The following is a 25,030-nucleotide window of genomic DNA, read 5'->3' on the forward strand; positions in this document are numbered from 1 at the left end:
AAGCCACATTTATCGTGCAATCGCGTAAAAAATTACAAGGTAAACAGTGGAATCTAATTTCTTAAGAGAAATTTCGCAAAAATGATTGGTAGGCCTATAATTAATCTCCATAAAGGTCGTACGCGAAAGCACTCATATAATTACCATAAATAACGAGTCAGCCTGCAAGGAACGTGTTTAAACTCACTCAAGCATGAACAGTAAAAATCGGAACACAGTGACTTTTCATTCGTCGGTGGTTTTTTTTTCTATTTTCTTTTCCTTGCTGTCTTTACATCTAGATGACATTATACAGAGAAGAATTCCTTTTAAAATTGCCAATGAAAACCAGTTGACTGTATCGTGTAATAGTCTATCTAACAGTCCAGCTTATGTCATGGATCGTTTGACGTGTTCGATTTAAAAAACACTGTACATCACGCGAAACAGACTTTTCTAACACGATTTTCAGATTGTGTACAGTTCTTAGCGAGGTGTTGTTAATTGCGAATACAAACGTGTCCATTTTTATTTGTGTACGTCTGTGCACAAGATATGACGTGCACTCGTAATCGTTAATCACTTTCTGTTGATTGCATGGGTTCTATGGAAGACAGATCTTTTGGCTTCTAGACACCCATCGACTAAATTTGAAAAATTTCATTAGATTTTCAATTCGATTAAATTTGAGAAACAATGGTTTCATAGAATTTTCTATTTAGTTGGAAAGTTTAGTTTTGATATAATTCCGTATGGTAAGCTACGTGTACTAAGATTATAAAATCCTGGACGCTCGCTCGTTTGATTAAATTTGAAAAGTAAGAGTTTAATGGAACTTTTTAATTATGTGGAGATCTCAATTTTAATATAATTTCATACGGTAAGTCATACGCGCTAAAATTACGAGATCCTGTTTGATTAAATTTGGACAACACGAGTGAGTAAAAAAATGTTTATTTATGTGGAAATTTCGTACGGCGAGTTGCACGTAGGAATAAATGAAATCATAGAACGATGGAAAATGGTAAATTTTTTGATCACAGATTGTTACATAATCGTAGTAGGAATAAAAAGCTAGGATTATAGAGTGAAATTTTTCTTCTCCTCTTTATGAAATTATAATCAGAGTAAAAAGCTAGAATCATAGAGCGAAATTTTTTTTTTTAGTATTAAAACAACAGTATTAAAGAGATAGCCCGGGAAGGGAAAGAGAGAAAAATGCATGTGCAATTTGGAAAAATGCTGCTTCAATGTTATATGGCTGTGTTTTTCAAGATTTCTCACGACACACTTTTATGAGAGTGAACAGAGTCGTCGATCAGTCTTCCAAATGCTCTTGCCTCGCAAAGATCGCGCTTAGATCACTTGCCAACGATTCGTACAGTCTAACCGCGTGCAGGAGTGATTATGCGTTGCACAAAGGTTCGTAATTTTCATTTGATCGTGATTACGTGAATGTGATACAAACCAAAACCAAAAAAAGGGAGGGAGGAAAGTTTGTTATTGGATAACGTTAACAGAAAAATACGCACAGGTTTTATTTCACTCAATTTAAGATTTAAGATTTACGTAGACTTTGCCTTTATAGAAGTATTTTGCGAACTTTATTTTATAAAATACGAAATATTTTGCAGAGAAGTAAGAAAAAAAAAATAGTATCAATCGCCAATCTTTTGAAGGAGATGATTTCGATTTTATATGTTTCATTGCTGTTGTCATTGATATTATTACTGTTATTGATACACAGAAAGTTGAAGCTCGATAAATGCGCACAATATTCTATAATTCGTTATTGGAAACATAGGTACAGCTCATAGCAGTCTAATCTAAATTGCAGTTGTAAATCTTTCTATTATACGTCTTAACTGGTTCATACGCACAACTATGCTATTCAACTTCGAATTATCTCGATTTAAGCTTAAAATATATTAGAAGTCTATAAAAATTTCGGAATCATATAAAACTTCCTTTCGTCAAGCTAATCTCTGCTTAGTCTCTATCTTTTTATGTTCCTTGCGATTTTATTTGTTTGTGAAAGACATGACATAAAAGATACGAATAAAAGATAATTTTTCTGCCAAATAGTAAATAAATATTCAACAATTTTTGTAAATTAGAAGATTTTCTTTTCATGGCTCGCTTAGGTATGTACTCACCTACATAAATACTGTACTATTTCTAAATTAATATTATTGTGCCATCGAATCAAACATTCTGGCGAAACAGTAATATTCCGAGAATTTTATTTCTTCAATAACGTAGCTGAAATCTGTGTAAACCAAAAAATAGTATCAGCTGAATTGTTAGAAATATCTATCTACAACTACCTCACTGTGTAATTTTATATTTAAGAAAGTTACTACACTTTCGTTAATCTGTAAGGGAAAACAAAGGAACGGAATCGTTCCGATGATCAGAAATGAAATTGTTGTTTGCTTGTATCATTGTTCGATGGAATTGCTGACGAAATGCGGCGTTTTATTCGGGATCCTCTCTGCTATCGGATTTATATCTGACTGTAATTATTCGTTAGTCACGGAACGTTCGCGTGAAGTCGAAATAGAGAATAGTCGAAATAGAGAGAAATATTCGTTGATATATTGCGGTTACGGGGTTACATAAACAGGCAGAGTAATTGAAAAGTCTATAGACTTTAATTGCAATCGTTGAAAATTGTAAAATAATGACTGAAAGAAGATTGAGATTGCCTGTTGTTTGTAGAATCACTTCATCGATAACAACGATGGCGTGGAAGGTTCCTATAGGCTTTCTATGATATCTGGAGGCGAGAAACCGCTGGAGAATGGGGTAAGTTTTGCTTTCACATTCTTTGGTACGCTCGTCCCTCAAGTTACGCGGAGTATCCGTTGCACGTGCATTCGCTTTACGCGAATGAAAATCGCGTAAATATTTTTGTCAGTATAAAAGAAAAATATTGGAAATAAGAGCTAGTACAAATAAATTCTAGAAACACATATTTATTTCGAATAGCTTAATAACAAAAAAGCAGTAACGACGTCTCAAAAATAAAAGTAAATTTTATTCAACGTCACTATCGCTATTGTAATTCAAAACATTCAACGTTTTCTTTTTAATTGGCACAAGCGTATTATCTTCGTTGCTTGAATAATTTGGAAGCTCCATATCATTTTCATTGCTAATGTTAATTTGTTCGGATGATTTGCCCTCGATCTCTTCCTTTATTAGGAAATTTAATTTCCTGATATTCGCTGCAACATTTTATTAAATCTTGTTGAAATTTTCAGGCTGGTTGAATGTTTGGACTTCTAGGAGAATATATTTTTTTCTGGCCACGTATTAATTAAGATCGCGCGTAAAAAAAGTGTCAGATGTAAATTGAGCGAGCGATGTATCTCCTGTTAGTAGGGATTGAGAGATTCCAATTTTGTTAAATAATACTGCATTTGTTAAGATATTTGATAACAGTAACGAATATTATTATCCAAATATAAGATATTTCATTTATACTTTCGGGAGAATTCTGATTTATTATTATTATTATTATTTTCTATTATCTATTTATTTGATTTTTATTTTTCGGCTCAATAGTTTTGAAAAAGGAAAGTGGTTAGCTTAGAATTATTTACTATTTGAAGATAGTAGACAGATATAATAGTTAATAGTTAGTTCCATGATAAACAGCAGATATACGTGATAGAAAAATAAGAGCAAAATAAGATTGTGTGCGCGTGCGCGTGTGTGTGCGAATGGATGGATAAGCGTGTACTCTGAATAAATGAGAATGTAAGGAAATGGGGAAAATAATTGAGAATCGAGTTCCTTTCATGACCGGATGGATGAAAATAAATTATACTACTATGTACCATTTGATTGGTAATCTTGACTGACTAATATTGTTAAATAATAATATAGAATAACGTTATATTATATCATAGTATTATAATTATTAATTAAGAATTCTATTAGTAAGCATTCAGGAAGACTTTAATCCAATTCTAGCATTCAAGTACTGATAATAATAATAATAGTGACTAATAGTGAATAATAATAATAATAATAATAATGGTAATAGAAATTAAGAATTACGCCTTACAATTATCTTTACAATCGTACATTGTACATCGTACGAAATCGAGATATACAATATAAGATAATATTATTTTATATTTCACACCTGTTCACTGTATTGTATACCTGTTCTATAAATTTGTTCTACAAACTTCTAGAAAAACTTTAACCCGTTCACATATACCTTTTCAGTCGACGACAGTCACAGCCGAAGCGGGAGGAACCGGGAGAGCTCAATGGGATAACAAAATCGAATTTTTAATGTCCTGTGTCGCATTTTCGGTTGGCCTGGGAAATGTTTGGAGGTTTCCTTACACTGCCTATCAAAATGGTGGTGGTGCGTTTCTCGTGCCATATATCATTGTTCTGTTTATTGTCGGGAAACCGATCTATTACCTGGAGATGACGTTAGGGCAATTTAGCAGCAGGTCTTGTGTACAAGTTTGGTCCATTTCACCTGCTTTCAGAGGTATATCCTCAGATAAATCGAATGCGAACAACTTGAGACCATTTTGCTCCAGTTACAATTCTAATAATAAGTCTAGAGTTGCTGTGACGTTTAATTTGCTGTTTTCAGGCATCGGTTATGGTGTGATGATTTCTGTTTTCTTAGTAGTCACGTATTATTGTTCTCTGATGGCATTGGCGGTATATTATTTACTGGCTAGTTTTCAATCAGTTCTTCCTTGGTCCTTTTGCTGGGAAGAATGGAAAGATATCTGCTTCGACAGCGCTCCAACTGACAGGGAGATAGTGGAAAATATTAGCAGCAAAAGCAGCTCCGCTGACTTATACTTTCGGTGAGCGATCAAGGAACATCATATTTTTTAATAAATTTTCACTTTAACTAATTTAATCTCCCACTAATTATTCCTCCATAACGAGTACTACAAGATCGTCATATTACTCAATTAATATCGTCAACAGCAAAGTTTAATTTTATTAGATTCAAACATTAGAATAAATTCCATCGAAAGAATCATTTCTTCCCCTTAATCACCTAATGAAGTAGTCGTTAACAAAGCTGTGATGAAAAATATTACTACAAAATACCATAGAAATTAATCTAATTAAAATTTAAAAATTCGAATTATTTTTTTCAAAGTTTTACTAAACTTGTACTATTAAAAAACAAAGTTTTCTTCCCCTTAATTACGTAATAAGGTATTCCGCAAGGAAGCTGGCAGGCAAAATATCATTACAAAATACTATAAATAAAAATTAATTTTATTAAATTTAAAAATTAGAATTAATTCTATTAAACTTCTACTATTAAAATCGATTCTCCTCTTCTTCGTTCACCTAGGAAAGTGGTTCTTAACGAAATTGGAATACTAGAAGGACTGGGATATCCATCTTGGAAATTGGTTCTATCCCTGTTCGCCAGCTGGATGTTCGTTTTCATAGTGCTGAGCAACGGTGTGAAGAGTAGCGGAAAAGCAGCGTATTTCCTCGCCTTATTTCCATACGTGATCATGATAAGTCTTTTAATAAGAGCAGTTACCTTGGAAGGAGCTGTGGATGGAATAATATTCCTTTTCAAACCAACCTGGGAAAAGATCTTCGATCCATCGGTATGGTACGCAGCCGTGACCCAATCCTTTTTCTCTCTTGGAGTTTGTTTCGGAGCTGTTATCATGTATTCCTCCTACAATCGCTTCGACCACAACGTATTGAGGTAATTCCAAATCATTCAACATTTTATCTGATCCTAGATAATATCTACATTGATGTAAAATAACGCGTTAACCTATTTGTCGATACATACGATATTCCGAAATATCTTTCTGATCGTGCGATTGATAAATACCGAGTTCATTTTCAATTGGATATTGATTGATGGATGAAGTGGACGAATTCGTACGTTCAAGAAGTCAATAATTTAAGAACATGAACATTCGAAACATTGGAAATTCGGAAATAGAAATGCTTGGAAATTAGGAAAATGGAGAATTCGTAAAATTATAGGAAATTCGAAAATTTGAAAATTGAAAGATTTGGCGATGCAAAAATTTGTCAAATGCGAAAGAAGCTTGAAGATTCTAAAATTCAGAAACCTTTGGAATTGGAAATTTAAAAATTGTCAAAAAATAAAGAGATCGCCACGAATTTCACAAATTTGCACGATCGCGAAATACTAAAGTTCAAGAATTCCGAAGATTCTTTTCTAATTGATGATGAAAGCGGCTTAAAAAGATAAAAGTTGCGGCTCGTAGGCCGCAAGTTTTCCGCTCCAGAGATTTAAAAAGGATATATTTTTTCAGAGATTGTACAGTGGTTACGATCATGGACTTTGGCACGAGCCTGATCGCAGGATGTACTATTTTCGGGATTCTAGGCAATCTCGCCCACGAATCTGGCAGAAAAGACATAAGCACCGTGGTTCGTGCCGGAACAGGCTTAGCTTTCATCTCTTACCCGGAAGCTCTGGCGAAATTTACCGTGGTCCCACAATTATTTGCCGTGCTTTTCTTCTTGATGCTATTTATCTTGGGCATTGGTACCACCGTGGCATTCACTGCAGTCATCAACAGCGTTATCAAGGACAGATTTCCAAATATCAAAAACTGGAAAATCGCTGCTGGGGTTTCATCCGCCGGTTTCCTCGTTGGAATCGTTTATTGCACGAGAGTAAGTGTCTCGTGCAAAGTATTTATTTAAATTTCAGCGATTTATAATATAGATCCATATCATTGTTCAAGTAGATCGGCGACGTATATAAAATTTCTTTTGGCTCCACAATTACAAATTCCTCGGCTCTACTAACGACATTTTATCGTCGCAGTGCAGTCAATTAGGTCTTTCCTATGTTTCCATTTCGCGAGCATACATTTCGTAAATATGCAGCCGAAAAGAAGAACACTTTCTCACAAACGTATCTGTCTGATAAGAGTAACTCAAACTGGGCTCATATTGGCACATCCTATATAAAATATTAACATTATCAGATAAAATTACACTGATCTGTGATTCAACTGAAATTTTAATCTGCTTCTTTCGACTACTGCTACTTTATTCGTCCACTTTTTGATATTCATTACTTTCATATCATAATCAACGACAGAAAGTATATAACTTGTCGCTATGAATCTAAATTCTACTTGTTAAAATACAATCGTTGTTGCAACAGATTGAAGACACATAACGAAGGAGGATGTTAGAGAGTGATGTATCAGTATGATTTGTTTGGGACAGTTATGATTTGCACAACGGTTGGATGAAAGCGCGTGTCTCGACCATTTCATCAATGCCACGCAAGGTCAATAACGACAGAATTATTTCGAGTATTACGTGTCAATGTGTTTACAAGTGTTTCTTATTGATACCACCAAGCATGTTATTTCTGACTAATCTTCTGTTGTTATTCACAATTGGATCATGATATTCAAGCATGTATATTAACATCTCGGTAAATATTAGCAATGGCTATGAAAAATATTATTCATCCAATTGAGATGTGCACTCAAGCGCAATAAGATCATATTGAACATTTACCGTAGAACTCGTGGAAAAACAATGTACGTTCAAACACAGACTGGCACGTAATACTCGAAATAATTCTTTCATTATTAACTTTGACTGTCATTGTACGTCACATGAATGAAATACATAAAAACATACAGCATTAAATTTTATGGAAACACTCTATTGAAAAAGTCGAAGGGAATCTTTGTTTCTTGAAAAATATTCCAAATATAAAAAAAATGATATACGCCATTATATTGGTCATAGAAAGCTATAAAACTTTTCCCTCTTTGATTTCTTTCTCTATCGTAAAACGCTGGCAATTAACCAGCCAGCTGTTTTTGACGAGTATACTCGTCATGAGTAAAAGGTAGTTACAATTTGTTGTTTATATACAATACTGCGATTTTAGCGAAAGTTAAAATATGTTCGTAAATTTTAAGACGTTTTGAATATTTTCAGATACCATTCGACAGATATGATTCTGAGAAAATATTCATCTTTCAACTATATTGCCATGTTCATCAGAACATATTTCTCCAATATCAAATAGAAGCAAGTCTGTTTTGATCGACTCGATTCGAAGGAAGAACTCGTTAGAATATTTAATTTGATTTAATCGAATTTCTTTCCAGGGTGGTCAATACGTTTTGAACTTGGTAGACTACTTCGGAGGCACGTTTATTATAGTGTTTCTCGCTTGTTTCGAGCTTATCGCTATTTCTTGGGTGTACGGTAATTCTTCGTCTCCTTTATAATCTTTTTCACTTTATAAGAAACACTTCGAGCAATCACAAATGATAACACTTATTAGTATTACTTTTCTTACAGGCGTCGACAATCTTCTAGACGATATAGAATTTATGGTGGGAAGCAGACCTTCGTTTTACTGGAGATTCTGCTGGTATTACCTAACTCCATTGACGCTTCTCTCGATTCTTATTTATTTCCTTTCTGAACTGACGCCGATCAGGTACAACGGCGAATATTATCCGACTTCCGCCTACGGTACGACAAATTCTACACGGCACAACATTCTTGACGCTAACATTTTTTTATTTTATGTCGATCGAAATTCAGAATATCGCTGCTCGATTCGCGTGCTATCAGAAGAAAGATGCACCAAGTGACTATGAATTCTTAGCTTCAACAAGTTGAGCTTGCATAGAAAAATCTTTATTTTCAGAACATACAGTGCTGTGAACAGTTATAGACTCGAACACAAAATCTTCGATATTATCTCTTCGATATTTAAAAAAAAAAAAACACTGATCATGCTTGGATATGTTAAGTGATATTGTTTTTGTAAAGGGTAAATTGAACGATATAGGATATCAGGAGATGTTACATAGCAAATTATTGCCTTTCATAATTGAAATAGAAGACAAGAAGACAATTTTTCAATAAGGCAATGCCCCTATTCAGACCACTACGAAAAAGTGCTTTTAAGATTTTGGAATAGAATTATTACTATGGTCAGCATCGAGTCCTGATTTGGATCTGATGGAATCTATGGGGAATTTTAAGAAGAAACGTTTACGACCAGGAGAAACGCCAGCTGTACAGAAAATACAGTACAGAAGATTAATAGAAGTGATATAAAATAGAGAAAAACCCAGGAAATATTGAACGAAGATATAACAAAATTAATATCGAGTTTATATTGTTTCATAGCGAAAAACACAATTTTAAGAGAAAATTTCATTTTTTTCCAAACTTTGAAAGAATTTTTGTTTGTTGTATCTTCGGTTTCGTTTTATATCGTGATATGAAATTATTATGAAAAATCTAAAAACAGAGTTGAGTGTATAATTATTCACGGCACTGTATATTATAGAAGCTTGGAAATTCGTTTATGAAAGTATAGAAATTCCGTGTATCGTTTATGGCAAACATATATTTCTACCATATTTCAATTAAACCTCGTTTGATCTCGTTTCATAAAAATTCTAATTCTCTTTCCAGTCGCTGGATGGTTAATTTTGGGACTAGGAGTGATTCAACTTCCTATCTGGATGTTCGTTAGTAAGATGAAGAACGAAGGGAAATCTTATTTGGATGTAAGCATTAAGAGAAACTCGAAATCTCCATAAAGCCACTGTATCTTTTGCCAAAATCTTATAATCGTTCCATTCTGATCACAAGTTTGTATATGATATCATTTTTAGAAAAATAGAAAAGAAACATATACAAGTTCGGTTGTAATAATAGAAGAAAAACTTAAGAGTATTATTTAATAGAAGAAAAAAAAAGTGAAATTTCTATAAAGTCATACGTTCCTTAAAATACAATAATTTCTTCACTGTTTCCATATTTACTGAGAAACAAGGTGGCCATATTAAAACCTTGATATTCTTTTCGTTTTAGTGACAGTTTTGTCTGTCTCGATGTGTAAATCACCGGGCCATGGTCGTGTTCACAAATAAAATTATTATCTTCAATTTTTTCTGTAAATGGTATTAAAATCGCTTCTACGCACATGTTCCTTTTCCAGTTTTCGCCAAATGGTATCATATGCAAACCTGTTAGAATGGAATAATTATAATATTTGGCCGAAAAATATGTATAGTGGTTTTGTGGAAATTTAAACCACTGTACTTGCTTTAGATAATTTTCAATATCATGTTTTTGCTTTTTATTGTCTGCGATTGTGGCTTTTCCAATCATCGTGTATTCCTGCTAATTCCGTTGCACTTACACGGCTTTCGAGTCTTCTAATCACGTCTTGTATTTCGTTTCGATATTCACAACGATATTAGTTTATTATACTAAATTCTTATAATCGGAATTCACCGAATCTAATAAAGGAAAGAATACGGTATATATGAACATTAATAAAATGTAAACACACATGAGTTATAGATGAACATTAATAAAATGTGTACATATGTGAGTTACATATGAACACTAATAAAATATGTACATATGTGAATTATATAGGAACATTAATAAAATGTGCAAATATTTATACAAACGGAAAAATGCGTTCGCTGCTAAGAAATATTACTTTCTGATATTATCTTATATAATATTATCATGTGTAATAAAAAGTTGGGAAATTATGATATTTGGATAACGAGTGTTTGGATAAGGAATGCTCTACCACATTACGAAAAATTGGAATATTTCTTTTATTTCTATATTCTCCTTGTAGATACTTAAACCGAGCGCCGATTGGGGACCTAAGGATCCTGTAAAATTCAAGGAATGGAAGGAATTCAAAGACTCAAAGAGGATAGCGAGGATGAGTTTGGAGAAGAAAAGGTGGAGAATCGTAGCTTTGTTGGTCGGAGAGGATTAATAGTCAGCGCACGATTTCTTCGTATCTTCTTTGTTGACGGTCGTATCGATGAAAATAACGAGGTTTCGTCGATTCAACGAACACATTATGTATTATAAATATTAAGTTGTTATACAAATAAATACTAAATTCTTATCTTGCTTCGGTAATCTTTGCAGACTTAAGAGTCAAAAGAAGGAGAAATTGGATAGCATAACATATATATAATAATTAGACTGCGGATGTTTATGCAAATTTACATTCCTATGAATTAGCACAACTAAAGAAATTTTTGTCCGTTTATTAAATCTTATAACGAGCACTCTAGCCTGGATAATTTATATAATATTTTTACATTCTGTACATTTTTCATATTGAAATTTCTTATATAAACGCGGAAACACGTCGCCAGTATAAAATTGTATTCAGTGGAGTTTCTATAGAGATCTCGTATCACTATCTAATCTTTTCTGTCGTTCTTACAAATTAAAGTGTATATCAATTGAAGCCATCTTGGCTCTGTCCTGGCGTTTCTCTCTTTTAGTTTCTCCTCTTTGAAGCGAAGCCAAGCTTTCCTGTAATTGGTTTCTATCGGCCCCCATTTCGATGTTGACAGAAAAGATTTCCTTAAATTCTACGAAAGAAAGACAACGCGCCAAAGTAAAAACTTATTAAAAATGGTAGCAGTGGCCGAAATGATTCATTATCTGAAGTCAACATCTCAAACGACATTTATCTAGGTTTATATTACATTTTATGTATATATGTATATGTACGCATGTATTTATTTATTTCAGCCTGATGGCTTAGAGAAATTGGTCTTGGCTTTATTAGGTTGCCCCAAGAGTTTCTTTCGTTTTATAAGGAAATTATAGATGCATGACATTTTTTGTTTAATATTATTTTATTGAATCATGTATGATCCTATTGGAACTTATATATGAATCAAGTTCAAATAATATAAAACAAAAAATGTTGCGCATCTATTATTTCCTTATAAAATGAAAGAAACTTTTGGGACAATCTAATATATAGATTACAAACATAAATCATGACTGAAACATATTATAAAAACAATATTATATGTATATGTAATAAAAAGGATGAATTAAAGAAGAAAATTATATGGATGGTAAAAGTGAATTTAATGCGGTACCTTTGATAATGGCAAGTTTCTGTTTTTCAGCATCTCCACGATCATCCAGAATGGTATTTGAAGAACGCTGAGGCACAATATAACTATGCCAGCCGCGTGAGCCGTGGCAGGATATCCTCTGCCGCCGTAAGTCAAGGGAGATAGAGTGGCGACAGTGTAAAAGAAAATCAGTATTAAAATTAACGGTGTCAAAAGGAACCAGCAAATCCTCCAGTAACTACTTGCTTTTCTGTCCAGCATAAATTCGATGTCGTCTAGGAAATTTTCGATACCTGTTTTAAAAAGACACGATATTTGCTTCATTACTCCGTTAATTTCTATTATTTTTAAATTCATTATTTCTTAATTTGTGAGATTTCCACTTTACGAAACTTTACTTCAAACATTAACACTAAACCTACCGACACTTCGTGTATATCTATTTCTACCGTGTGCGGTCAAAATGACTGGTGATTAAAGAGGTAATAGTTTTTACGATTTAACTTAGATAATGGTTAATTTATAATTAAATGTATATAAAATAATGAATTTTCATAAAATTTCGACCATAAATTTCAATTATAGACTTTCTTAGCATTACGCTTTTATTTATATAGAGATATGTCTTATTCAACTTCGCTGCATTTTTTACAAATTATCTTATTATCAAGTGTATATTTGCAGCATAAATATTTTCCGCGTCTTAAACAAATTTTCCTAATTTTGTAACCTTTACAATTTTTTACTTGACAAGCTTTTTGTAGTAATGAATCTGAACTTATTGATAGTTTTATTGCATGGCTTTCTTCCCGCGATTCTTTATATAAAAGTAATGTACGCATCAAGTTTATAAGAATTTTATGAATTTTCTGTAAATTGGCCCCATACTGTAGATACCATTGCAAATTTATTGGTTCGTGTACGTTGGCTTCTTTCGCTCTTCTTATCACATCGTATAAACCTCATAATTTCAGCAAAGTCATTCCTCCTCATTGTTTTTGAAACAAATGCAGGTCTCCAAATTTTATTCCACAAATATGAAACATCTAAATTTTTTATATAGCATATAGCATATATCAGAGCAATAAATGCATCTAGTTTTGTTGCATCTAGCTCCCTCTTAGCCCCCAGTATTCTAAATTCTTCTTCTTCTGTACATTTTATTATATGATCCCTTATACGGTGATCAATGATAAGATAAAATGCCGTCTTTACTTGTCCTTTCATAATATGCCGTTTAGCATATCCCTAAGAATTTTATGAACTAATGTCCTGCCAGGTTTGAGACTTGCATCTATTTCTCTCCAAACTGTCCCATCGGGTCCAGTTTCGATACGTTGGTTCTCTACATCAGTTTCATCCCTTGTTGTCAACGATAATTTCTTTCCTTTTTGCCCTGGACTTATTTATAATATTCAACTCTGATTCGGTTGTAAATAGCTTTTCATGTGTTTCCATGCCGTTTTCAGTTGCTGGAGTTTCTTGTTCATCGCACACTGAACAGCCTTCTTCTATATCTGTAATTCTCTTTTTATAATTTTTTTTTAAAGTCTTGACATTTCTAGGGTAAATATTTATCACAGAATAATACCATATACGGAATACAAAATTATTGTCAAATTTGATACGCTTTACTTTTCCTTTTATAACAACTTTACGCAAAACGCCCTTTGCTGTCTGTCTGATGCTTTCTGAGATGATCTGATGATGATTTTTCTGAGATGCTTTCTGATCTGTCTGAGATGCTTTCTGTCTGAGTTTTAGAGATAACAAGTTTAGATGTCGACTAATTGACGAACAAACTGAGATGTATTCTAGTCGAAAGGACAATAGCAAATAAGAATATGGTTACTCGAGGGTGGAATTGGGGAAGCTTTTCCCGTGTTTTATCGCAATGACCGATAACCCTAAGAAACTTCTCGATTTTTAAAATGTTTGTAACAATGGACTGTAAAAAATGCTAAATTTTATGGCGATTCCTTAGGATTATTATAGGCCTGAATTGATATGTATGTCTTGACAGCTGGTGGCTATTTTAATCGAGGGATGGCTTCTGTTTTATGACAAGATTATGAGTGTAACAGCTGTTATTATTTGTTATTACTGATTTTGTTTGTCATTTGATCTTGAGATAGCCTCTTCTTTATACTGATTGCATTTATTTTAAGAATAACGAAAATATTTTGTCGGACTGTCAAAATGACCACTCACGATAGGCAAGGCAGAGTAGAAATTTTTCTCAGAAAATAAAAGAGCAAACTAAAATTAAATAGCGAAAAATATATCATATGCATGTTTTAGGAAAAGTCAGGAATTATGAAGCGATATGATAAAGTTTAAACATGGTTAAATTTGCGTAGAAGTCGCGAGAGTTTAGTGTAAAATGGACATATAACGAACAAAATTTCAATTTAACTTTCGAATGAATATGCAAACGTAAGATCGATATAAAATACAACAATGTAGAACACAACGTGAAATACAACATATATACAAACCGTATACCCATGTTACGGCAGTGATTTCGAAAGAAGCCAGGATGAACACGACGAACGATGTACCATAGTAATCGACCAAGGTCAATATAAACTGTCCACCCTGTATAGAATTAATGAATTATCATTGATCGATTAGTGTCAAAAGAGAAATACGATTCTACAATCTGCCGTGAAAATCAACCTCATTTGCTTATTCCTTATCATTCATTGACGAAGAAACAAATAACTCGAAATCACGAAAGTTGATTAGATATTGTACAATGCATCTACTTGTATGCGTAATTGTACTTTGACAATTAATATCTTTCGAGTGCGGTTAAATAACAAAATGCTTGAAGATTATTTCAATTTTATTGTATTATTATTTTAATACCGCTGTAATGTTTGAGAGTTTATCTTCGAACAAGAAGAAAGAAACAGGCAGATGGTAAAATGGTAGAAGCTTCAAGATTCGAAAATTACGTGCCGGAGTAATGTAAACTGTGCTAACAGCGAATCCCATTGAACAGACGGAAAGCACGATTTTCCATATTTCCATGTTTGGAAGCTTTTCTTTCAAGCAAGTCACTACCCCTGACACCATCCCTACGATGCTTCCCACGCCGAGGACAAACATCATCACGAAAAACAGAACCGCGAAGAACTGCAACAGATCAATGTATCTTTTGTAAAAATTAATGCTTATATATACTTAATAATTAATAATAAGATATATAATTGTATAATAATATTAATAAGCTTTATATACAGGGTTCGACCGAATAGCGTGCGAAAGCGTGTAGGACGTGATTCCTTGTAGAAAAAAAGAAAAAGGTATAGAATAAAACTTTTTTATTCTCGAGTTAGTTTACGAGAATTTTATATTAAGATATATATATATAATTAATGTTTACCTGTCCATTGCAAAATGGGATTGATTACCACAGATGTTTCGTACACACTCTCATTCAACTTCGACATACACAAGATTAAGGAGGACTAAAGTAGCACATGGAATACTTTGAAAAGAATTTTGTTTAATCGAAGACATCAAACGGTAAAGAATGAAAAAATACTACAAGGAAATAGAACGAAGGAAACGAACGAGAGGAAGGATTTTTAGTTGTTTCAAGATCTATACATGTTCTAACTAATTGTAGAATATATTTATTTATTAATATTTGTTTTACTATATATTCATTTATGTTTACTTGAGGTACAAAGGTGAACTTTGCAATGGCATCAGGATAAGAGATGAACGCCAGGCCAGCTCCAGATTTCACTACATTGTTGATATCCTCCATACCCATTTCATGAGCCAGATTTCCCAAAATCCCAAAGATCGTGCAGCCTGCTATAAAACTCGTTAAAGTGTCGAGACTAGTTACTATGAGTGCGTCTCTGAAACACGAGGAAAACAATTTTCTTCTTCTTCGGGTTTTATTATAGTGTTTACTATAGTGATTCGCCTAAGAGTTGAAACTGAAATATTTTACACGCTATTAATTATATTGAGAAACGTGAAGAAATTTCAGATAGAAGTTGAATAGTTTCAAGGGCGACACACTCTCATGTTCTTTCCTGATTGTAGCTTTTCTCTAGGAGAAGGCAAATTTTGTTTCCTTTTTTGTTCATTTCTATAAATGTAATTGTACGCTTTCTAATGCATTAATCGATGTAGCTCGAATATAATAGATTCTGATAGAACAGAGATACAGACTCTGTATAAAAATTGATTTATCTACTTGTATCGAAAAGTTATTCGTTCGGTGGTTACCTTATACATCATCACGACCGCCTTGAAGCCATTCAACTTTTACGTGAAACATTTTTCGATATAATTAACCCTTTGCACTCGACATATTTCGGCATATTTTCATATATTTCATTTCTTTATTTTTTTTCTCGTATAATGTGAAGGCAGAACTCCAAGAAAACATATTTTTAGAAAGTTGGGACTTGTGTAATTTTATGCTATCCTGTGCACTCCGCTGTTTAGATTGACATCCTTTCGCTCCTGTAAGGAAGTTTGCTCGTGTGCAGGGGTATTTTGACCGATTTTTAATTGTAAATAACTAAAAAACATAGTCGAAAACTTGTATAATCATCAGCAATCCTTCGTGTCCCCTTAGACGGGAACATCCAAATTGTTTGCTAGATTTACGATGTCCTCTCAGAAGCCGAGTGCAAATGATTAACAAATAATAACGAATTACTTCGTTTACCTGTACACGTTATGTTTGAAGTCGTTGTGCGACGAATAAGTAATAATAGAGCCGAAGCAGACGGAAAGAGAGAAGAAACATTGTGTCACAGCCGCGTACCAAACGTTTGGATCTAACAGTTTCGACCATTTCGGAGTAAGAAAGAAGAGAATCCCAGTTCCAGCGCCTTCCAAAGTCACTGCTCTGATCAGAAGGCTCAATAAGATAATATATGGGAAAATAGCTAGAAAATACGAAGCTTTTCCTGAACTTTTTACACCCTGGAACGTTATTAGGATAACACAAAGCCAGCTAAAAAGGAGACATAACGTTAATTTCCAATCCGGCAGTCCAACTCCATCGTCGATACTATCTTTCTCTTGGAGAACCACTTTCCTGAAATTATTACAGATAACAAAAATTGAAAACAGAAAAATAAGGAAATCAGGAACTTTCTTATTTTATTTTTCGATTTATTCTTTTTTCTTCTTTTCGTAATGTAACTTACAGAAAGTAGAGTTCCGCGGAACTTCTGCGTTCCTTCTCGTATATTAATTTAGTAAACATGCTAACATTGACCGATTCACTATCGACCTTTTGGCTGGAATCGACGCAATAATCAGCCCATTCTTCTCTGCACTTCGCCCAGGGTAATTCAGCTGAGAATGACGCGATTAAAAAAAAGAGCGTAAGAGCCATCAATGAGCTGTAATATGTCATAACTGCCACGTTCGAGCAGAATTGCGACCATCCAACGCCTAAGACAATAATTCTTTGGTACAGTCATTTGATGATAACATTTATTTATTCGATTGATAATGTTATTATTTTATGACCTGATTTTTTTCTTCTAGACGTGATAAACACCGTCTTGCGAAACAAGCAATGAAATTGAAAAATTATTGACAGAAATCTTACGATAAGAAATTTCAATTACAATAGAGCCGCCCTTATCCGAACACCAGTTAACCGAATATCATAATATCTGGACGTTTTATTATCCGAAAAGGGTATTTCCCAGTAACGGATGCCTTTTTTCGTTTCAAATATGTACACGTTTTACCAATGTTCATATGCAATGTATTCTTTTCCTTTATTCGATTCAGTGAATCCTAATTATGAGAACTTGGTATGAAACTAATAGCGTTGCAACTATGGAAACAAAATACGACATGATTGGAAAATTCGAAATTGCTGTAGATGCAACGGAATTAGTAAAAATACATGTTGGAAAAGCCAGAATGACAAACGTTAAAAAACAAAAAAGGAAATATTGAAAATTATCTAAAGCGCGTAGATTCCTCTAATGCTGGCAGCAGAAGAGGAACATTAAATATACTGACGTAACGAAATAATTTCATTGCGATAAAAACGATAACAATGATGATTTTACACGAATGAAAACAACAAAAGACGGTGGTGACGAAAAGGTGTTTTCACGTGACACAGCATCCGTGACACACGAAAGAGGGATTCGATGGTTCCAAATATAAAAAGAACGTAATTCTATGCAGTTACTTGCGTTGAAAAAATTCTATGATTTGGCAGCCAGAAAGATTTCCATAAATTCCACAAGATCCATAAATATTTATAGAAACTATCAATTCGCCTTAATTTGTATTTGAATAAATGAAATTTCATACTAGAAAAGCGATCGTTCTATTATCCGAAAATTCAATTATTCGAACAATTTCGTCTTCCTATCACTTCGAATAAGGGAGGTTCTATCGTAATTTACAAAAATTTTTAATGGCACTGTGTTTTTTATAAAACTAACGATTCCCAAATTCCAGGATCGTATCGTTTCCAGATTCATTTAAAGAAAAGGACTTTGAAAGATCAGTCTATCTCGATACTTTTCAATTACTTCGTACTGATAATAAAATAAATAAAATATGATTGCCGAGAACCAAAATAACTTTAGTTTGATATTAATAAAATATGATTATTGAAAATAAATTATTTATAACGGATCATTAGAATTATCTAGTTACCAGTAAACGCAGGCGAAATATTCCAAACTCTGATCGACGAGGACGAAGAGAACTGTCCAAGGATCACCTCCAGGTAATAAAATGGTTTGCCAACGACGAAAAGAACGATGATGTAGGGTATTAAGAAAACACCACCACCGTTTTCATAGGCAGTGAAAGGGAACCTCCAAATATTACCGAAACCTATCGACATCGCGATACAGGACATTAAGAACTCTAATTGGTTGTCCCATGTGCTTCTTGCTTCCGTTTCTTTCACGGTTTCCGGACATCTAACGATCGATTCCCTTGGGCCCTCGTGTGATTTCGTTTTCCCCGTTTCGTCCATGGCGAACGCTGGATTTCGATGGCCTTCGTTATTCTATAAAGATTTATAAATCACTGTTGTCGTTGTGTAAGTTACTGTTGCTCTATTGCATTCTGTTACAGTGTATTCCATGCAGCATGGTATTTAGCGGCTATATATTAAAATAATTAATCAAAGAACGTGGGTACAATGAAGAAAGTGTAGAGAATATTTTTATGTAGTCATCGTACATGCTGTAACAATAGAATTATTCGTGTAAGAGCACGAGAATTTAGAGGACCGATATTTATCTCTACATAATAGCCGATAAACATCTAACATCATAATAGTCGATAACGAATATTTATATTATCAGGAAAATGAGGAATTATTATCACAACATTGAAAATTGTTCTTCAGGAAAATTGTGCGTTGAAGCTTCTACATACATTTTCAGATTGCTTTCTAATTTGGTCGATATAATCACGATAGTCGAGTCTCGTTATAGCGCTAATGAAACTTCAAAATGTTTCGTATAGCACTCGTAGCGTATTCGTGAAAAGCATCTACAAATATACAAATAGAAGAACAAATATTGTGTAAAATTGCAAATCGGTCGCAATAAAACTGTGCCGTCGATAGATAGCGACGAATTAGATTTTAAGCTCTTTAGGGCCGTCGAACGATCGTTATCGCGTGAGTAAAATCTCGCTATCGCCGGTGTTGCCCCGGTAAAAACATAGGCGAAGATGTTTATCGTTTACTTGCAATTCTTTGTTGCACGTCTGATGAGGTAAATTATAAGTATGGTGGATTTCTTCCTACCTCAACTCGAATAATCGGTACCTTTCGATCGATAAATGTAGTAAATCACGAAATATCAAAGATAAAACTAACAATAAATTGAAGAAATTACGTGGAAAGAGATAAAATAATTTCGAGAATGCAGAAGATTTTATTACTGATATCTGGATCATTATTTTCTTCCCCATTTTAATTTTTCTGATTCATCAGATGAAGACAAATGACAGACCTGCACTTATCTAATATATTTTCAATTTTTAACCATCATTATTATATTTCCCACAAATATCAACAATAGGAAGAAAATACGACCATTGATCACACATTATTTTGTTCTTTCTCCATTTATTACATAAAAAGGTACCTAATTACCAATAAATAAAATTCTACCCATGTGCTGTTCACAACCGTTACGATTCCCATAAATATCGACAATAGGAAAGAAACATGACGTGATCACTCACTATTTCGCTCTTTTTCCATTTACCACATAAAGTACCTGATTACCAACAAATAAGGTTGTATTCATCTAATATTCGCAACCATTGTATTTCCCATAAATGTCGACGATAGGAAACAATCACAATTCGATCACTCACCATTTTGTTCTCTCTGTTCACTGCACAATATTAGAACGAAATATCACAAAGAAACAAGGAACAATAATATGAAATGAAAAGGTCAATTTGAAATCAACGAAAAGAAAGAGAATTGATAATAAGATATCGGCAATGTGATCTCAACTTTCTTCGCGATCGACATCACGCGTCTTCTCTTATATCGCAGTATTGTGCGTATATCGATATTATACCCCCGACGAACACCTCGAGAAACCTTGATTGATAAAACGGTTGTGATTCAAACAGATAGATTACGTTGTAGTTTCGTACATGCGGCTCTGATAACGACTGATCCAACAGGAATGAGAAATTGTGTCGAAACTTTTGCAGGAAAAGTTTCCTTTTCCCCCTAATCGTTTGAAAGATACAGCTTATCGCAATTGCATGAAACAAGAATGTATGCCATTTTAAACGAATCAATCTTCTAGCATGGTTGATGACATTTTTTAAATCGACTTTCCTTTTTTCTGAATTTTTATTATTATTGTTATTGTTATTCTTGTGTTAGGTTTTCGCCCATTACAGTCTTAGGTAACGAACAGGTAACAAGTATGTTTTGTAAATTAGGTGTAGTTCGTTTTAAGATAAATGAAGCGATCAAGTCGCAAAGAAATAAGGAAAAATCTTTTGTTGGAAACATGGAAAAAGTAAATTTGAAATTTTATATTATATATATATATAGTCAAATGAATTAATCCTCGTGCGCTATGAAGTTGGTATAAAGAAATAGAATAGTTTTGCAAAATAATCATAACCTTGAGAAGAATAGAACGATGGAGTCAGATGAAGATGAAAAGCAATCAAAATTAAACGACGTATTATATATCTATCTATATACATATATACAAATTTATTAGGTTATTAATTATTTGAAATTCAATGCGATCAGCGGAAAAAAATTCTAGAGGAACATGGTTTGAATCGATCTGACTTGGAGAAATTGAAAGAAGGAAAATTCGACGAGATTAGCGAAGAGGCGGATGAAATATTGAAAACTGTGGAAATTACTAGGAAAGAAATGAGAGAGACTTTCTTAGGAGAAATTAGCCACAAAGAACGTGCGAAAATAATTGAAAAATCGAAGAAAATATCGAAGAGATTTGCACAAGATGATTCAGAGGAAGCACACGAAGAAACTTTAGCTCCGCGAGAAGAAATCGTGAAATTCTTGCGCGAAAGATCGATGAGTCAAAGCTTCATTAATACTTTTTTAAAACTTGGCTATACCGAGGAATTTCGAAGGTCGAATAAATTTACATATTAACCTTCAAGTGATATCGTTCGTTTTAAAGCGAGGCACAAACGTTTGTTTCTGTTCGTTTTGTACTTTATATTTTATACAATCAATAGAACGAAATAGAATAGAGTATGATAAAACAGAACTTTACATATATGATAAACTAAAATTAAATTAAAATTAAATAGTTTAAAATTAGGTAACCTAACTGAAATTTAATTCAACTCAGTATTAACTGTTCTATATCGTTTCTATCATCGGTTGCCAATTAACTTTAGTTTATTTAAATGTGGACTAATTCCATGAAGCCGGGAACTGTTTATGTTAATTTATAGCGTTCTTACCTCGTTTTAAGGAAACTACAATTTTCTATATAGGCTTCTGAACGCGATGGGCTTTACTTTTGAAGAAACAGAAGAATTACGGAAATTGTGGGAATCGGAAACAGAATGTCCACATGAAATCGATTCTTCCGCGTCTTTACCATCTTCATCCAACGAATATTTATCGTCGGACAGTCTTTACTTGAAACACTTGCTTAGCAAACCCTTGGCATATGCTCTTCGTGACGTAATTACAAGGAAACCTTTCGATCCTGTCGAATATCTTGGACATTGGCTCTTGAATTATAAAGTTAAATGCTTTGAAACACAAAAGCTAAGAAATTCTAAGATTCGTAATAAATGTATTTCTGGAAAGGTTTATTAATATAAATTTTAGATCTGTGAAGAAAGGGAGACCAGAAAGAAAGAATTCGAATTGGAATTAATGATCGAAAGAGAACGAACCAAGCTACAGGTGAGTGCAACGTGCAATTCTTGTATTTTCATAAAAATTGTTCGATGTACGTTTTCAAAAATTGATTTAATGAAGGACGAGGAAGAGAAAGTATCAGTGTTGTCGCAGAGTGAAGAAGAAGAAGAAGAAGGATTTTTCAACGATTGGAGCTTTATAAACGATGAAGAATTAGAAATTTCTTAAAAACGAGTTTTAATTACTTTACATCAATCAAAATCTGTACATGTATATATATGTATACTGTCGTTATTTCTACTCAAGAATATTGCGCTGTTTGAGTTTTTGATATAAAATGAATGTCTTGTCAATGCCACTTGTCATAAAGTGGCATTTACTATATACATTTAAGACAATTATAAGTTAAAAACTAATACCACAGAAGGGAAAATTTTGTTTCAGCTAATGAAATATAGAAAAATTATAATTATCATGAATGTAATAAATTATTAATAGCTTAAATTTACAATAAAAATTGGAAAATTATTAAATTCAGTTACATTGTAATAACAAAAATCACTTATCATAACATCGACAATGATCGTAACCTTCAACGCGACCAATCATGCGCAATGTTGTCAAAAATAAACATGATCTATAAAAGGGACATCCGAGTCGCGCGCGAGTCATTCCTCGTTGAAATCCTGAAACGTAAAGATCGTAAGAAAACTTTCTCTTGTAAACAATTCAATTATTAATTTATAAAATTTAAGCCATTAATTTATAACATTTAAACTATTAATTAACAAAATATAAGCTACTAATTTATAACAATTAAACCATCAACTTATAACATTTATACTATTAATTAACAACATTTAAGTCATTAATAAACAACATTTAAACGATTAATCAGCAACATTTAAACAATTAATCAACAACATTTAAATGATTAATCAACAATATCTAAACCAGTAACCAACAACATTTAAACCATTAACTTATAATATCTAGACTATTAATTATCAACATTTAAACTATTAATTAACAAAATATAAGCTACTAATTTATAACAATTAAACCATCAACTTATAACATTTAAACTATTAATTAACAACATTTAAGTCATTAATAAACAACATTTAAACGATTAATCAGCAACATTTATATAACTAATCAACAACATTTAAACAATTAATCAACAACATTTAAACGATTAATCAACAATATCTAAACCAGTAACCAACAACATTTAAACCATTAACTTATAATATCTAGTCTATTAATTATCAACATTTAAACTATTAATTAACAAAATATAAGCTACTAATTTATAACAATTAAACCATCAACTTATAACATTTAAACTATTAATTAACAACATTTAAGTCATTAATAAACAACATTTAAACGATTAATCAGCAACATTTATATAACAAATCAACAACATTTAAACAATTAATCAACAACATTTAAACGATTAATCAACAATATCTAAACCAGTAACCAACAACATTTAAACCATTAACTTATAATATCTAGACTATTAATTAACAACATTTAAACTATTAATTAACAACATTCAAACTATTAATTAACAACATTTAAGCCATTAATTTATAACATCTAAGCCATTAATTTATAACATTTTCGTATTCTAATAATGAACATTCACAGTATGTATTCTAATAACGAACAGTATAATTCTTGCAAATGATTGTAGTGCATTCACGGTATTCGTAAGCATTTGTTCCCTATCAAGAAATATCTCACAATTCTCAATTAATATTTTTCATACTTGTTCCAATTTCTTAATAATAATTTTTAAGTGTAAAGAAATAGCAGTATTTTCTAAATAAACGTTCAATAGGAAAAAGGAGAAAATTGTCGAAACAACGTTTCGCTTCTTTTCCAACCCCCCTCCCCCTGCTCCTAAACTGCTTTATTTTCAGGAAATATTTGTGACCGCGCGCAATGCGGTTGTAGAGTCAGTGTTTGCCACGCAATAGTTTCTTTTCAATATTTTAAAATCACGATAGTTTTGATCAAATTCGATCGAATAATCACACGCGAAAATAATAAAATTTTATCAATCAAATTTGTACGCGATATTAGAGTTATTGTTCGCCGATCATAATTTAAGCGGTCGCGGTAACGTAGTCTTTTATTTTTCTTTTTTTATATATTTATTTTTTTGAATATTCGTTTCCGGTATTAGAGTCAGTGCCTCCCTCAAGAGGATAAAGCCTCTCCAGGAGCTCAAGAATGTAAGTAGTTTTATATATTGTATTTCAATTTGTTCTATTTAATATATTTTGTTTGAAATGTCGTTAATTACAAAATAAAAATGATCGATGATTTAGAAAGCTGTAAATGTCCTTTTTAATTGAAATAAAGTCTTGAAGTCTTAACATTAAAGTACAATAAAACTGTCTGATACTCATAAAAAATCACTGAATATTTGCTCTCAAATTTTTATATTAGATTTCCAATTTACATATTTATTAGAATTTAGTCTTTATTATTGCTAAAGTTTCAAGTTTGTTATTATATATTAACGATATTAATGATATCTTATGTTTTGTTATAGATATATCACTGCTTCAACTCCTTCGTCTTCTTTGGGAATGTTTTAACAGTGGCTAAAAAGCCAAAAATGTAATTATCTTTACACATTGTACTTCAATTATGTATATTCTGTATATTTTTCTTTGATCACTATCAATTAAGAAATACAATTTGATTGAAAATTTAGGAGATTAGC

General features: G+C 32.5%; 2 protein-coding genes across 2 annotated transcripts; one reads left to right on the forward strand and one right to left on the reverse strand.

The window, feature by feature from the left end:
• Positions 1 to 1,273: 1,273 nt before the first annotated feature.
• Positions 1,274 to 10,930, forward strand: LOC100648572 (sodium-dependent nutrient amino acid transporter 1). The gene is made up of 10 exons (XM_003400664.4): positions 1,274 to 1,401; positions 2,701 to 2,787; positions 4,222 to 4,498; positions 4,607 to 4,829; positions 5,336 to 5,707; positions 6,294 to 6,660; positions 8,130 to 8,229; positions 8,326 to 8,502; positions 9,460 to 9,554; positions 10,649 to 10,930. The coding sequence occupies exons 1-10, from the start codon at positions 1,387 to 1,389 to the stop codon at positions 10,793 to 10,795; spliced, it is 1,860 nt and encodes a 619-aa protein (XP_003400712.1). The 5' UTR covers positions 1,274 to 1,386; the 3' UTR covers positions 10,796 to 10,930.
• Positions 10,931 to 11,059: 129 nt separating this feature from the next.
• LOC100650618 (sodium-dependent nutrient amino acid transporter 1-like) lies at positions 11,060 to 20,578 on the reverse strand. The gene is made up of 9 exons (XM_012316380.3): positions 20,274 to 20,578; positions 18,585 to 18,945; positions 17,099 to 17,348; positions 16,612 to 16,986; positions 15,598 to 15,787; positions 14,874 to 15,050; positions 14,408 to 14,507; positions 11,931 to 12,202; positions 11,060 to 11,408 (listed from the first exon to the last, which is right to left on the reverse strand). Exons 1-9 carry the CDS (start codon positions 20,274 to 20,276, stop codon positions 11,235 to 11,237), a joined length of 1,902 nt encoding a protein of 633 aa, XP_012171770.2. The 5' UTR covers positions 20,277 to 20,578; the 3' UTR covers positions 11,060 to 11,234.
• Positions 20,579 to 25,030: the final 4,452 nt, after the last annotated feature.

The sequence above is a fragment of the Bombus terrestris genome, chromosome 14 (genome assembly GCF_910591885.1).
Source record: "Bombus terrestris chromosome 14, iyBomTerr1.2, whole genome shotgun sequence".
Taxonomy (NCBI): Eukaryota; Metazoa; Arthropoda; class Insecta; order Hymenoptera; family Apidae; genus Bombus; species Bombus terrestris.

Bases quoted from the DNA above. Each gene is read 5' to 3' on its own strand.
- LOC100650618 (XM_012316380.3), bottom strand. The intron at 17,349-18,584 runs GTAACTAGATAA...TTATTGTCTTAG, and splicing joins TATTTCGCCTGCGTTTACTG to GCGTTGGATGGTCGCAATTC. The intron at 12,203-14,407 runs GTTTGTATATAT...TTTTTAAAACAG, and splicing joins TGCCGTAACATGGGTATACG to GTATCGAAAATTTCCTAGAC.
- LOC100648572 (XM_003400664.4), top strand. The intron at 6,661-8,129 runs GTAAGTGTCTCG...ATTTCTTTCCAG, and splicing joins GAATCGTTTATTGCACGAGA to GGTGGTCAATACGTTTTGAA. The intron at 8,503-9,459 runs GTACGACAAATT...TTCTCTTTCCAG, and splicing joins TTATCCGACTTCCGCCTACG to TCGCTGGATGGTTAATTTTG.